The 14,196-nt window shown below is 34.9% G+C and overlaps 1 protein-coding gene across 4 annotated transcripts; it reads right to left on the bottom strand.

Moving 5' to 3' along the window:
• Window positions 1-11,364: 11,364 nt before the first annotated feature.
• Window positions 11,365-13,841, bottom strand: LOC136230611 (abscisic acid receptor PYL5-like). 4 transcript variants are annotated; one of them, XM_066019736.1, is made up of 6 exons: window positions 13,703-13,841; window positions 13,358-13,519; window positions 13,040-13,258; window positions 12,106-12,287; window positions 11,836-12,022; window positions 11,365-11,748 (listed from the first exon to the last, which is right to left on the bottom strand). In XM_066019736.1, the coding sequence occupies exons 2-6, from the start codon at window positions 13,379-13,381 to the stop codon at window positions 11,710-11,712; spliced, it is 651 nt and encodes a 216-aa protein (XP_065875808.1). In that variant the 5' UTR covers window positions 13,382-13,519; window positions 13,703-13,841; the 3' UTR covers window positions 11,365-11,709. The 4 variants fall into 4 exon arrangements, with proteins under 4 accessions (XP_065875808.1, XP_065875811.1, XP_065875810.1 ...); XM_066019739.1 differs by lacking the exon at window positions 13,358-13,519 and having other exon boundaries at window positions 13,703-13,790; XM_066019738.1 differs by lacking the exon at window positions 13,703-13,841 and having other exon boundaries at window positions 11,836-12,019; window positions 13,358-13,693.
• Between the last annotated feature and the right edge of the window lie 355 nt (window positions 13,842-14,196).

Below are 14,196 nucleotides of genomic sequence, written 5' to 3' on the forward strand. Positions count from 1 at the left end.
AATCAGAAATAAGTCATGGGAGTTTAGCATACATTTTTACATGTGTGAACAATCAAAACATTTGACATGTGTATGATGTGTATAGGGTCCTCCATGTGCCCTATAATTTCTCATAGGGGTACTCTTAAAAATAATGGCCTAAGAATAAGACAGAGAGGGAGGAGTTATATGGGATATGAAATATGATAAACATAGAACTAAACATCCAAAAGGTGGAACAGGGCTGTTCCAAGTCAAAAATACAGATGTATTTTGTTGACTCGTACGTAAGTTCCGCAAACGTGTGAAAATGAAATGATGAGTTAGTCAATAAACTCATCTCCTCTTCAACAAATTTATGAGCTGTCTGTCTTGTTCCTCAAGAATCTACAACCTATCAATTTAATTCAAACAAAAATAATAATCAAGTGTGTATTATACTTAGGATAACAAGAATACATTCAATTTCATCGTGTGAAACAAAAAAAGTCCATTCCCTCAATTACAGATTTTGCAGATTCATAAAAGCTATACACAAAACTCAAAATCCCCTCCCCCCCAAAAAAATTAGATCAATCTACGAGTATTAAACGCAATCTTCTCCTTAGGATGGAGAATTTTGGACCAAAACCCCTTCTTCTTATTCTTCTTGTTTCCACTTCCAGTAGTGGAGGAGGAAACAAAAGCAATCGATTTGCTTTTCCTCAAACCGTTACCCAAACTTATCCTGAAAGACATGGAACCCATAACGTCGGAGCCGTTTCTCTGATGACGGTGCACCGGAGACATATGAGTCGAAGAGGAATAAGAACCAGAAGACATATAAGAAGTCCCAACCATGGATGTTGATTTTGTATAAGAAGAAGAAACCACATAAAGCTGAGATAATTTCTCTCTTAAACAAGATGGACAAACACCTAACCTTTGATCGTGATTTTGATGAACTTTGCACACTCTATCTGCTTCCGAGAAACCCATTTCAGATTCTGATTTTGATTCCGAGGAGAAGACATGGGGTTTGTTTAGGTATATATAGATTGTAATTCCACTTTCCAAGAAGTTACAATCTACTACACGTGTGGGGAAAAAATATAAAATGGGTAGTAGTATAGGGTGCCCTATTTGACCCACACGTCTAGTTTTATTTATTTTTTTATTCTTCAATTAGAAAATGTTTACATCATCTAATACTCACTATTTTGTTTGGATGGAGGTAGCTTGTCATATCCTAATTCTAAGGTCGGTTCATCATCTTATGTTAGATATGAATTGTAGGATATTTATACATAATAAAAATTTAAATTACATATAGTTATATAATATATTTTCTTTGGTGAAAAATATATTGAATTTTTAGAAATACATAGGATTAGAAAAGAAGCTGTTGGGATTATTATATATATAATCCGAATATAATAATAGGTTTACGAGTTACTTTTTATAGCGTAAAATTTGTTTAGGTTGATTGCAGTTGAAGAAAGAATCGCGATTGCATATCATCCATCACAGATAGACTCATTGAAACACACGGGAAGAAAAGACTGTGATCAATGAACTAAGAGCGAGTCGTCTAGTGGGAGGGGGAGAGGACAATATTCGACAAATTAGGGAGAGAGAGCCATTTTTATCTTTAAGTTTTCATAAGGATTCTTATGTTAAATTTTGTTTAGGGGTTATGATAGCTAAACTTATATACCTATCTAATTAGGTTAACCTAATAACCCATAATCAATATCTAGCCTATTTTGTTGCCGATACCAAATTTTCAATATTTCCCACTCACATGTGACTGAATATATTCATTTATTTCATTTTTATTTATAGTCGTAAATAGTTCGTGCAACGGATATATGAACAAGAGCTCTAGTGTTATACACTTATTGGAGAGATATATCATCTCGATCGACATGTATCAAAATTCAGCATTATATACTCGTTGGAGATATAAAGTCTTTTCATTGAAACATGGATCATAAAATATTGTATGCTTTATCCTAAATTACAAATAACACTATTGTAATTCTTCAGATCTCTATAATTTTCTATTATCACAATTATGCACATGTGCATAATTATCCGGATGGTGAAAAACAGAAATTTAAAGATGTGTATACATACAAATCTTTCTCTCTTACTATATTCCTTCTACCATAATCTAACTCGATTGTCTATTTGGCATCCTATAGGTCAGATTATCTTATGACCCTTCAGAGTATCCTTCCAAGAGTCACATTAGATCATTCTTTTAGAATTAGCTAAGGGTTCTAAGGATCAATTTGTACAACCATAGTTTTACAATGTGAGTCTTACACTAGAAAAAGTTGAGATCATATATTTTTTTTTATCTCATGACAGCTAAGCCCACATGATGCAAAATCATGTATTATATCATTCTATAATTTCCATTTAAAAGAAGTACATCTCTCCTTAACACCATATGAAAGCATTAGTATAGATGTGTTTAAACACCAAGTCTTAGTCCATTTCAATTCAGAGACTATTTTTGGTTATTAAGATAGAAAACCTTAGTTGTCTTTATTAGATATTGTTATATATGTTAATATTCTCTCTTTATTGTATTTCCTATTATAATTACCTCTAGCATAATTATAGGAATTATACCATCATTGTATTGTATTTCCTATGCGGACACGTGCCCAGCAGCTCCCCCTACCCACACCATGCGGACACGTGCCCAAGACGGCATTTTTAAGCCTATTCGAAAATTAAACCTTCATGTTTCCACCACCATCTCTCCTCTTCCTTCTAACCCTTCTGTTGCATTGCGTGATCCCAATTGGCGGAATGCCATGACCGAGGAATTTGATGCTCTTATTAAAAATAAGACGTGGGTCCTTGTACCCCGTCCTTCTAATGCTAATATTTTGCGAAGTTGGTGGATTTTCAGACATAAGATCAATGCTGATGGCTCTTTTGAGCGATATAAGGCCCGCTTGGTTGGCAATGGAGCAAATCAATTGGTGGGGGTTGATTGCGGGGAAACTTTCAGTCCAGTTGTGAAGCCAGCCACTATTCGAGCAGTTCTAAGCATTGCTCTTTCCAAAAATTGGGGTCTTCACCAACTCGACGTCAAAAATGCCTTTCTACATGGTGACCTTCATGAGACTGTATACATGCATCAGCCTTTGGGGTTTCGAGATCCTGCTAGACCTGATTATGTATGTTTGCTCCAAAAATCTCTATATGGTCTCAAACAGGCCCCTCGGGCTTGGTATCAACGGTTTGCAACCTTTCTCTCTACTTTGGGTTTTGCTCATAGTATGTCTGATCACTCACTTTTTGTGTTTCGCCAAGGCACGAAGATTTCTTATTTGCTTATTTATGTTGATAATATTGTTCTAACGGCCTCATCTGATAAATTGCGTTCCTCCATCATCACTAAATTGAGTAATGAATTTGCCATGAAAGATTTAGGGCCGTTGAACTACTTCCTAGGGATCTCTGTCACTCGCTCACCTGGCTCTCTCTTCATTTCTCAAAAGAAATATGCTTCAAAAATTATAGAGAAAGCTGGTCTCAGCTCTTCGAATCCTTGTGCCACTCCGGTTGACACCAAACAGAAGCTTAGCATCTCCTCTGGATCCTCATACCATGACCCTTCGGAATACCGAAGCCTAGCAGGCGCCTTACAGTACTTGACTCTTACTCGTCCCGATATATCCTATGCGGTTCAACAAGTGTGTTTATTCATGCATGATCCAAAAACACAGCATATGGCAGCCATAAAGCGCATTCTTCGGTATATCAAAGGTACATTGGATCTCGGTCTTACTCTCACTCCATCATCTCTTGGTTCATTGGTCTCTTACACTGACGCCGATTGGGGAGGTTGTCCGGATACCCGACGTTCCACCTCTGGTTATTGTGTTTTTCTTGGGGACAATCTCATCTCCTGGTCCGCCAAGAGGCAACCAACCCTCTCTCGCTCGAGTGCCAAAGCCGAGTATAGGGGCGTCGCAAATGTTGTCTCTGAAACTTGTTGGATTCGAAATCTCCTACTCGAACTTCACTGTCCCATTCAGAAGTCCACTTTGGTTTATTGTGATAATGTCAGTGCCGTTTATTTATCCGAGAATCCTGTTCAGCACCAGCGGACCAAACATGTCGAGATGGATATACATTTTGTACGGGAAAAAGTCGCCAAAGGCGAGGTTCGAGTTCTTCATGTTCCTTCTCGACATCAACTTGCGGACATCTTCACCAAAGGCCTTCCTTCTGTATTGTTTGATGATTTTCGGGCTAGTCTCAACGTGCGTCCTCCTCCCGTTTCGACTACGGGGGTGTGTTAGATATTGTTATATATGTTAATATTCTCTCTTTATTGTATTTCCTATTATAATTACCTATAACATAATTATAGGAATGATACCATAATTGTATTGTATTTCCTATTATAATTACCTCTAGCATAATTATAGGAATCATACTATTGTATAAATACCCCTTTCATGATTAATAAAAAAATCAAGAGATTCACAATCCAACAGTCTTTACCTTTCCCATTTCGATTACATGTAATCTTTATATACAAGGGCCATGTAGCATGTATATTTATCACATTGCTCTTTAATTAAATCACTTTCATAGTTCTTTCTAAACGACTTATATTATTTAACAAGCTATCAATTTGTTCAATAATAACCACATCCTTCCATTTATCATTATTTGACAAAATAAAGGTATGTGAGTGGGCTACTTTTTTGTCCGTCACTTGGAATTAGAGATCACGTGGAATAATCATAGAGAATCAGTTCCTCGTAGGATCCATTGATCTGAGAGATCACCATCCACTCTGTCAAAGATCAACCTATTACAACAATCATGTACAATCCTATCAATCATGGCCCAAGTGTGCTTGAGGAATACTGAACCCCGATCTGGGGACATACGTTCACCTATCAACGGGTGATACGTAGCACAACACACTACAAAGCTTATAACTGTCTTTCTGTGTTCGATCACAATATAAATAGAGTAAAACCTTCTCGAAGGTACATATTTCATTCATATTCACTAAGCTTATATTTTAACTTTAATTCATTGGTATGTTCTTCCTCAAATCGTTCCTAAAAACTAATTTAGACATCAGAGTGGATTAGTGGAAGTCCAATTCCTCCTTTGACCACATTTTTGTCTTATTTTAAGCTTACATGAGAAACAACAGAATTTAACCATATGAAAAAGAATAATTAATATAGTATGCTAATAAATTGTTTATTCTTGAAAATTAAAATTTTTACTTAGCTTAAAAAATGTAGTTAAAACATTAAAATAAGTTAATTTTAAAAAAGAATTACTGGTTAGTTATTATTTTCAAAATTTACTAATAGGCCCTAAATAAATTCTGAAAAGAGAAAGTTAAAAAGCCGAGTAGGAACGTGTGAGAGATCGTTAATTGCATGGAGTAGTACAGTTGGCAGTTTGCTTTAAAATTAAATCAGCAAAATGGACGGCGTTAATTTGGAAGCTAAAGAGTACAAAATAGGGTGGGACCCATCGGAATGATGCACGTGGGAATGCATATAAATACTAAAACAAATCCTCTCGAGCCCTTCCTTCCTTCCTTCCTTTGGAATGAAAAGTCAGCAGCACGAGCATTTTTGTTGTACCATTATTTATGATGAGTAGCCACGTGGGAGTGTATCGTAAACGGACGACCGTGATCAGCGGGATTGGTTAGATATGATAAGGGCATATCAGTAATCTTATCCTTATTTAGTTTGTTGGACGGCTTTTTATTCAATTGCAGTGTATCCGAATAAGGCCGTGTTTGATAGCCCAATCAAAAATTGGGTTCGTTATATTAATATGGGCCAGGCCTTTTTATATTGATATGGGCCAGGCCTTTTGGTAGCCCAATAAGTAGTAATTGGATATTATATGTTGTTTTGGGATGGAATATTGTAGGTAATCTTTGAGCTGCTGTGCAACTTGCAAGTTCGGTAAAGGGAGGATTGGAGTAAAATTAGAGATTTGAACCACTTTATAAGTTTTAACTAATCAAATCTTTAATAGTGGTGTTTGGTGAATAGGGTTTGAAAGAGCTTTTTGGACTCGAATCTCTAATTTTGAAAAAACTAGTTTTATGAACCTTTTCAATTAGCTTATTGCTCCATATTTTTTTAAGGACATTTTTACTCCTAATTACTACATTTTACTTAAACAAATGTTATTTTGTTCCTTTACAAAAAAAAAAAAAACTAATAGCCTTATAAAATATCCATCTCGCTATATTTTAGTGGTAAATATCAATTAATAAATCTAAATTTATTATCATGTTTTGGAAATTATATTTCAATTCAAAATTATATGAATTAAAATTAATACTTAAACTAATGAATATTATTGAAAACTTTGAAAAGAATATAAAAATATTAGGTTTTTATTTTAGTAAAATATTAAATTATAAATTAATTGGTATATATTAGTTTTTTCTGAGTTCTGCTCTGGGATTGGTTGGTCGGTGGGTAATGGCAGATCTATTAGTTTTTGGAATGATACCTGGTTGGGGGGGGGGGGGGGAAGTCCCTATTAGAGGAGAGTGTGTCGCCGCAGCCTCTGGAGATTCACCACTGGAGTATTGCTGATGTGGTGGACTCTGAGGGAGACTGGATTTGGTCCAAATTTGAGGCTTACCTTAATCTTGAGTCGCTCCTAAAGATCCGGGGTGTTAAAGTGAGCAGCGAGGTGGATGATAAGGATCGTCATTGTTGGCCCCTGACAAATAACGGGGCCTTTTCTTGTAAATCTGCCTTTGAGGCGTTCTATGTTAACTCGGATTATCCTCCTTCAATGGATTGGAAAAGCATTTGGGCCCTGAAGGTTCGCTATCGTATTCGGAGTTTCTTGTGGCTCGGAGCTAAGAACATGCTTCTCATTAATGTGGAAAGGAAAATACGCCACTTAGCGGAGGCTGATACTTGCAGTAGATGCAAAGGTCAGGCTGAAATTATTTGCCATTCTCTTCGGGACTGTGAAAAGAGCAACAAGATTTGGAGGGAAGTCCTTCCGAGCTATTTGCTTCCTAAATTCTTGGCCTATCCTGGTCAGGATTGGTTTGTGGATGAGGTTAAAGGTTTGCTATTACCTGAGCTTGAACATGGTGATATTCTCTTTGCTATTGTTTGCCACCAACTATGGCAGTGGAGGAATGCGGACATCTTTGGAGAAGGAGCACTTATCTGTCCTAACTTGCCTTTTTTTCTAAAAAAGTTAACTCTATTATCGAGAGCTTTAAGGAAGGGGGTTTACCTTATTCTTGCCAGAATAAGGTGGTTCAGTTATTGGGGTGGAGCAAACCCGAGGAAGGAATTGTTAAATTAAATACTGACGGTTCCTGTCTTTCGGATGGAAGGATCGCAGCTGGTGGAGTCTTGAGAGACGCTGGCAGTGCTTGGGTGTCTGGCTTTGCTCAGAACCTAGGAGTGGGTTCTTCTTTCTCTGCTGAGCTCTGGGGTATCTTCTCAGGGCTTAGGCTCGCTAAGAACCTGAGTTTTAAAAGGTTGAGTGTAGAATCCGACAACCTTGAAGCTGTGAAAATTATCTCAGAGAATAGGTTCTCTGGTCTAGGCAGCCAAAATTTACTTAAAGGCATCAAAAGGCTATGTTCTTCATTTGATACTATCAGTTTTGGGCATGTGTTCAGAGAGCAGAATAAAGTTGCCGACCGCCTTGCGGCTGAGGGCCAGGATAGGGTTGTTGGGACCTCTACCTTCTCATCGCCTCCAGACTTCCTTTTGTCCTTCCTTTCTGCTGATCAAGTTGGGATTAGCTTTCCCAGGCTAATCCCGGGTTAAGTTTTTCCTGGTTTTTGCTTTTTTCTTCCTTTGTCTACCTAAAAAAAAAGAAAACGTATTATATGATATCCAAAATAATATCAGCAATCTAATTCTAAAGTTCTTTTTATGATCATAGATGAAAATCTCACTATCATTTATAAAAACTTAAGAATAATGTTATTGTTTAAATATATTTTTATGTATTATAAAGATCTAAGTTATAGCATGTATGTATACCATTTTTTAGAATGTAATTAAGAATATGAATTATTAAAAAAGGAAATAATACCCAAAATATCAATCTTTTATATTTGTCATTTTATACAAACAATTATTAGCAATGAACTAAGTTTTATTACAAAAATACCTTGTGAAATTAGCTAACACAAACATGAACTTTATCTTTTTGTTCGTGTTGAATCAATTCAATATATCAGTTATTTGTAAATAAGAGTGCAGTTAGTTACAGTGGAGACTTTGTAGATGGACCAGATTTTGACAAGTCCACAAATAATGCTACTTGAGTTGAGTTCCTTAGTTATGGGTTTGATATGTATGTCCGTGAGCATATGTTGACAAGCCGATATCTCTATTTTTAAATTACTTAGCAATGAATACTTAGGTATATAGAGATTATTATTATTTTTAAATAAAACACTTATTAATTATTAGAATCGGAAGAAAGAATAACATTGAGATATGGTGGTGGATATGCCCATACACCATGAATACACAGAGAATTGACGGTCTTAGTTAAGAGATAACCGGTCGAATTCGCTGAACGTGTTACCTAAGAGATTGAGCAATTGCCTAGCTCTTTTAAGATACTAAGACAAGACAAAATGACCTCAAAAAAATATGAATTGTCTGGCACATGGTTATTTAATAAGTTAACAACTTGCAAGCAGTCAGATGGAATAGAGAGATTTTCTTTTATTTGATAGTATGTTTAGGTAGGGATGTTTAATGCTGGTTGTGTCTAAAAATCAAAACCGAAACTAACCAAATAATAATAAAGAAGCAAACCAAACTGAACGAATTACTTCAATCGGTTCAATTAGGTTTTCAATTCCAACACACATTTATTTAATAAATTAAAATAAAATATAAATAAAAGTTTAATGAATTTAATCTAAAACTCCAAACAAATTGATAGAAGTACTTTTTAATGAATTACATTAATTGTAATTATTATAGTGATATATAACAGAAAGTGAAATTGTTGGTTTTAAGTCTGAATTATATTTCAAATTTTCAAATCCTTAATTTGCAATTGATATAAGAAAAAATATCAACTACAAACTTACAGTAGTTTTGAATTATAATTTTTTTATTATAAATAACCATGATTTAAAAATAAAAATATTAATTAATTAGAAATTGTGAACTAAAAAAGCTATTAACCATTATTTTATAAATCTACTTAAGCTTTATTTCAATTGGTACGGTTATTTTGGTTATTTTACCACAAAAATCGAACCATCAAAACTACCAAAGTACTATAAAAAATTATAAAAAAACCAAACTTAATAGACTGAAAAACTACGGGATTCGATTTTTTTAACACCCCTATCCCTATTCTCAAAAAAAAAAAAAAAAAAACCCTATGCCTAGGGACTTAAGAGTAGGGATCCAAACATGCTAAGGGTTGATTTGATTTCCTGGGAATAAATAATCACTCCAAGTTCATGTCAAAGATAATCCGGATTCTTTGAAATTGAAAAATAGAGATATGAGGGAAAATGCTCTCTTGTGCTATTGATGTTACTCTCTTGTTTCTTGCTTGTGACTTTGCTGACAAAGATGCTTACTGTTTTTGTTAGCAATTTAACATGAGAGTATTTTTTTCCTTACTGATTTTTCATTTATTTCATGGAAGATGCTTACTTATTTATCTTGGTGTTTTTGAAAGATGTTATGTTGATTGTGTAAAGTTAGCAGTGAGCTTCTTACCCCTCTCTCTCTCTCATATATAGAGATCGCCAATTGTATAACAACCCGGTGCATATTGAGTGAAACGGTAAAAGTAGAAGCTTGAGGGTAAGGAAGTCACTATAAGAATTGCAATGGAGCATGAATGAAGTAAATTCCAAATTAAAAATGGAAAGAACTCGACATATTAGTAAAGTGCGATTGTAATACATATAAATGCATTTTAAAACCGTGAGATCTAAAGTGTTGGATTATATGGCTAAAGCCGATAGTATCTACGTGATATTTACAAGGATATTAGCAAAGTGTTACAACTTGATTTTCTACAAGGAGATAAAGTTGTTGATAATATTGTTAGGATAGGGTAATGTATTATCCTTTAGGTGCTTCTAGGATGTTCATTATTCTTTGATCTTTTTCCATTGTAGGGTCATCCTATTATCATCATATATGTTTTGATATCATATATATTTTGATAGGATATTTTATCCTATTATTTCATGTCATTTTATATAGTTTTGCATGTATTTAGTTTATTACATAGTTCTGATTAACTCATATACATGTAATTAAGCCTCCACCATCTTGTTTAACATTTATCATCAACCCACCTCATAATTGATGTTCTCAAACGTGTAACATTTTTCTTTCAAAATAACTTCGAGACTGCAAAGATAACTTATATCCTTAAAGCTATAAATAGCTTATCACTTAATATCATGGGGTTGAATCTTTTTTAGAGAAATAACAAAGTTTATACGGTAAGTTGATTTTGGTATGAAAGTGTTTGTGAGAGAACACCATTCCCTCAGTGTAATAGATACATTTACAGAGAAAGGTCCAGAAACATTAATTGTCATCTTCAACGATCACCCCGAAGTTATTAATCTCATGATTAACACCTTTTTCCAGAGGAAGGTCAACGATCACCACAAAGTTATTGATCTTATTATTAATACGTTTTCTAAAAGAATGTCAACTGTCACTCCAAAGATATTAATCTCATGATTAGTACCTTCACAATAAGAAGGTCAATAATCACCCTAAGATTATTAATCTCATGATTGATACCTTCATCCTAAAGACATCAAGCTCTAAATGAGTGGCATTCCTTTCAAATTACTGTTGTGTTTAGGCTATAACAGTTGGCATTGTTTACGGGGAATTGATAGAAAAGTCATTATTTTTCTTTTTAAATATAAAGAAATCCCTTCAAAGAAATCTCAAGTTGCATATTCTTTCATGACCTTAACCCACAAGAAGGAAATCACTACAACAAAAACTGCCTATAGAGGCAGTTTTTTTCGCTTGTAGGGGCGGTTTTAACCGCCCCTACAAGGTCTAGGGGCGGTTTTACAAACCGCCCCAAAACTGCCGCCAAAGGAGACCGGAGCTACGAATTAGCGACGAAAATCATCATCGACGGGGTAGAATAAAAATTAGCGACGAATTTGTAGAGGCGGTTTAAACCGCCCCTATATCTAATTTTAGAATCTCTCTTTTAACTCTAGGGGCGGTTAAAACCGCTCCTACATAATTTATGCATCATTTAGTATATATATTACTTTTTATATTCCAATTTCCTACCTACAATAACTATTTATTAATTAATCAAATTTAAATGTGCAAATCAATTCAAAAATAACACAGAATATAAAAAAATCAACTTTCCATAGATTACTAAATTCAATACATAATTCAATACATGATTCTAAAATTAAAAAAAGAAACTAAATTTAATGGAATATGTCATTTCAATATAACTACCTCGATATTGCAACACTAATGTCATTTCAATATCAAAATAAAAACATAACACGGGATTTCCTCTTGTTTCTAAATTGTCGATGCCCCATCTGTCCTCATTGGAAACCTCGACACTAATGGCATCGCCTCCGAGTGCCAATGCTGCAACATAACAACCTCTAGCAGCCAATATTGTGCTTCCTTTTGAATACTTAAGCAAAATGCACTTGATGCATAGACAATTTATCTATCTTCAATGTATATTTTCCAAATGACTCAGAAGGTTTTGGCCCTACAAACAATGAAACATTCAGAAATTAATCACATATGAGCTTGTATAACTAGGCAACAGGAATAGCAAAATTAGATGAAAAATTACATTGGAGCCATTTACAAAGTAATCAGTGAGCTTCAAAGGTGTATTTGGTGTGAAATATGAAAAATTATTCACAGCATAAACCGACTTGTTTCCGATTACAACTTGGGATGTTTCAAGGATGAATGTTTGGGTTATGTTCACATTGGATACATTGAATGTTCCTTGTGGATTTGGCCTTGCTGCTCTGCTGTCATGTTCCACCTAATGAAGTTGACTGAATGTCTGTCTATACAATTTACCTGAAATATTATAGATAGCATAGTGTTTTACCTTATGGATTTAGCTTGGTTGATTGAGAACGCCATGTCAAAAGGATCTGGACCAGCAGGTAAAGGACCTTGAACCTGAGAATTTGAATTCATATAGTGCAGTGCCCCAACACCAGCAAAGGGGCTCAAGCTTGTATTATTGAACAACAAAGGTGTTGCAACTATGCAGTAATCAGATTCATCCTGATCCATTGTCACAAGAACTGAATAAGATTGCCCAACATGAACATCAATTGAATCCAATACTAATTGTGTAAGATCCTTCTGTTTCTACCAATTCCATTTTATGCTTTTCAATCCTAAAGTTCAAACTCATTGCACTTCCTACATTTGATATCCTCAATCTGTATGTCTTTCATTTACTCACATTAAGGTACATTAATGAGTCATAATCATATACGTCTTTCCCGTTCATCAAAATAGCGTCAAACAATACTATAAGAATACAATTAATTTGAATACACCCTTAGATATACGTAAGACCTAGCGAAATACAAGTAGGCATAGTGTACTAAGTCCAGCAAGGAGCCAATAAAAATAATAAAGATGAGCCTTGTTCATATTGCTACAAAACAGTTTCAAGTCTCTTTTTCTCTACAAGAGCCGCAATCACCATAGATAAAGCAGATGCACACATTCCGATTCCTATTTTAACTATGCATCCATCTAACTCATTTTGTAATCAACTAAATTCATAGTCCATCTGACTCATTTCCTAGTCCCCTTCAATTTTAAGCATTAATATATATATCATACACACATTTAATTAAAAATACTCAACAGAACATCAAAAATGTACAGTTTAATGTTTTAAGCAATTACAAGGTTCATACCACTAGGATTTGTAGAGCAATTATAAATTTACAAGGTTCTCTTTAAGCAATTAATACTTTAAAACAAAAGAGAATCTCAAAAGAAGCAGATAGAATATATACCTTTAGCCTGTGATCACCGCCTACAAACTTGACTCCCAGAATGTGCTCTTCATCGTCGAGGAGTTCGAGCCTCTCTGTACTAGTGGTAGTAGGGAGTCCAGATTTGACATTCACTTCCCTAACACTTCCAATCCCAAGCTCTCCATTCATGACAGAGCACCTACTCACGAATGGTTTGTATCTCTGTGGCTGATCGAATCGCCTAACCACTGACCATACCTAATCCAAAAGAATTAAGAATTTCCGTTAGTCATTGATGTAAAAGAACTCGGCAGTTTGGTTGATCAGAACTTAGAAATGAAAATTCTCCGCGTAAACCACTGAAAACAGAAATCTGGTCATTCCAGAAGCAGTTCAGCACAAAAGAAACTGAAACCAAACAAAATCCACCGAGATCGATCTGGATTCCTCGATTGACACAAAGAAGAAGCAGTTCAGCACAAAAGAAACTGAAACCAAACAAAATCCACCGAGATCGATCTGGATTCCTCGATTGACACAAAGAAGAGAGTCAAACACAACGGAGGAAAGTAGAAAAGTAGAAAAAACTTGCATTTCTTATCGTAAGGGATTAGAAAAGTAGAAAAAACATAAAAATTGTTTTCTATATATACAAATCTCAATTAGCAAACTCATCCAAATTTCTATAGAGAAAGAATGTACCTGAACCAGAACGGAGGAAAGAGGATCATAGGGAAGAAAGAGAAGGAAGAAGTTATGGACCCGCCCCTTTATAATTCATGGATAAATTTCAATGAAGCCCATTTAGGCGGTTTGTCTTGCAGCTGCTATAAAAGGGCCGTTAAAGCCCACTTTTCTTGTAGTGAATACACAATCTAAAAATAAAAAAGAACAAGTTGAAAACCAACTTGGAACATCAACCCCTTAACTAAGTATGAAGCTCTAAAAAAGGAGTTCGACGAAATTAATAGCAAGCTAGAAGAATAAATGTTTTTTTTTGTTCAACAGGCCTTTCCTTAAGATACACTTCCTCTAAATCTCTAAAGTAGGAAAAAAACCCCATCTAAATCAACAACGATAAAATGAAACCTCTCAAAATCATCACCAAGTAAGGATGGTTAAGAATTCAGGGGGATTCTTACTCCACTGCAAATACTTGCCTTCTTTCTTCGACGAGCACAATCAATAGCACTTAT

The sequence above is a fragment of the Euphorbia lathyris genome, chromosome 5 (genome assembly GCF_963576675.1).
Source record: "Euphorbia lathyris chromosome 5, ddEupLath1.1, whole genome shotgun sequence".
Classification (NCBI taxonomy): domain Eukaryota; kingdom Viridiplantae; phylum Streptophyta; class Magnoliopsida; order Malpighiales; family Euphorbiaceae; genus Euphorbia; species Euphorbia lathyris.

Bases quoted from the DNA above. Each gene is read 5' to 3' on its own strand.
- LOC136230611 (XM_066019736.1), bottom strand. From the start codon at position 13,381: ATGACCAGATTTCTGTTTTCAGTG. The intron at 13,259-13,357 runs GTTTACGCGGAG...CTTTTGGATTAG, and splicing joins CCAGATTTCTGTTTTCAGTG to GTATGGTCAGTGGTTAGGCG. The intron at 11,749-11,835 runs GTAATTTTTCAT...CATTGTTTGTAG, and splicing joins ACTTTGTAAATGGCTCCAAT to GGCCAAAACCTTCTGAGTCA.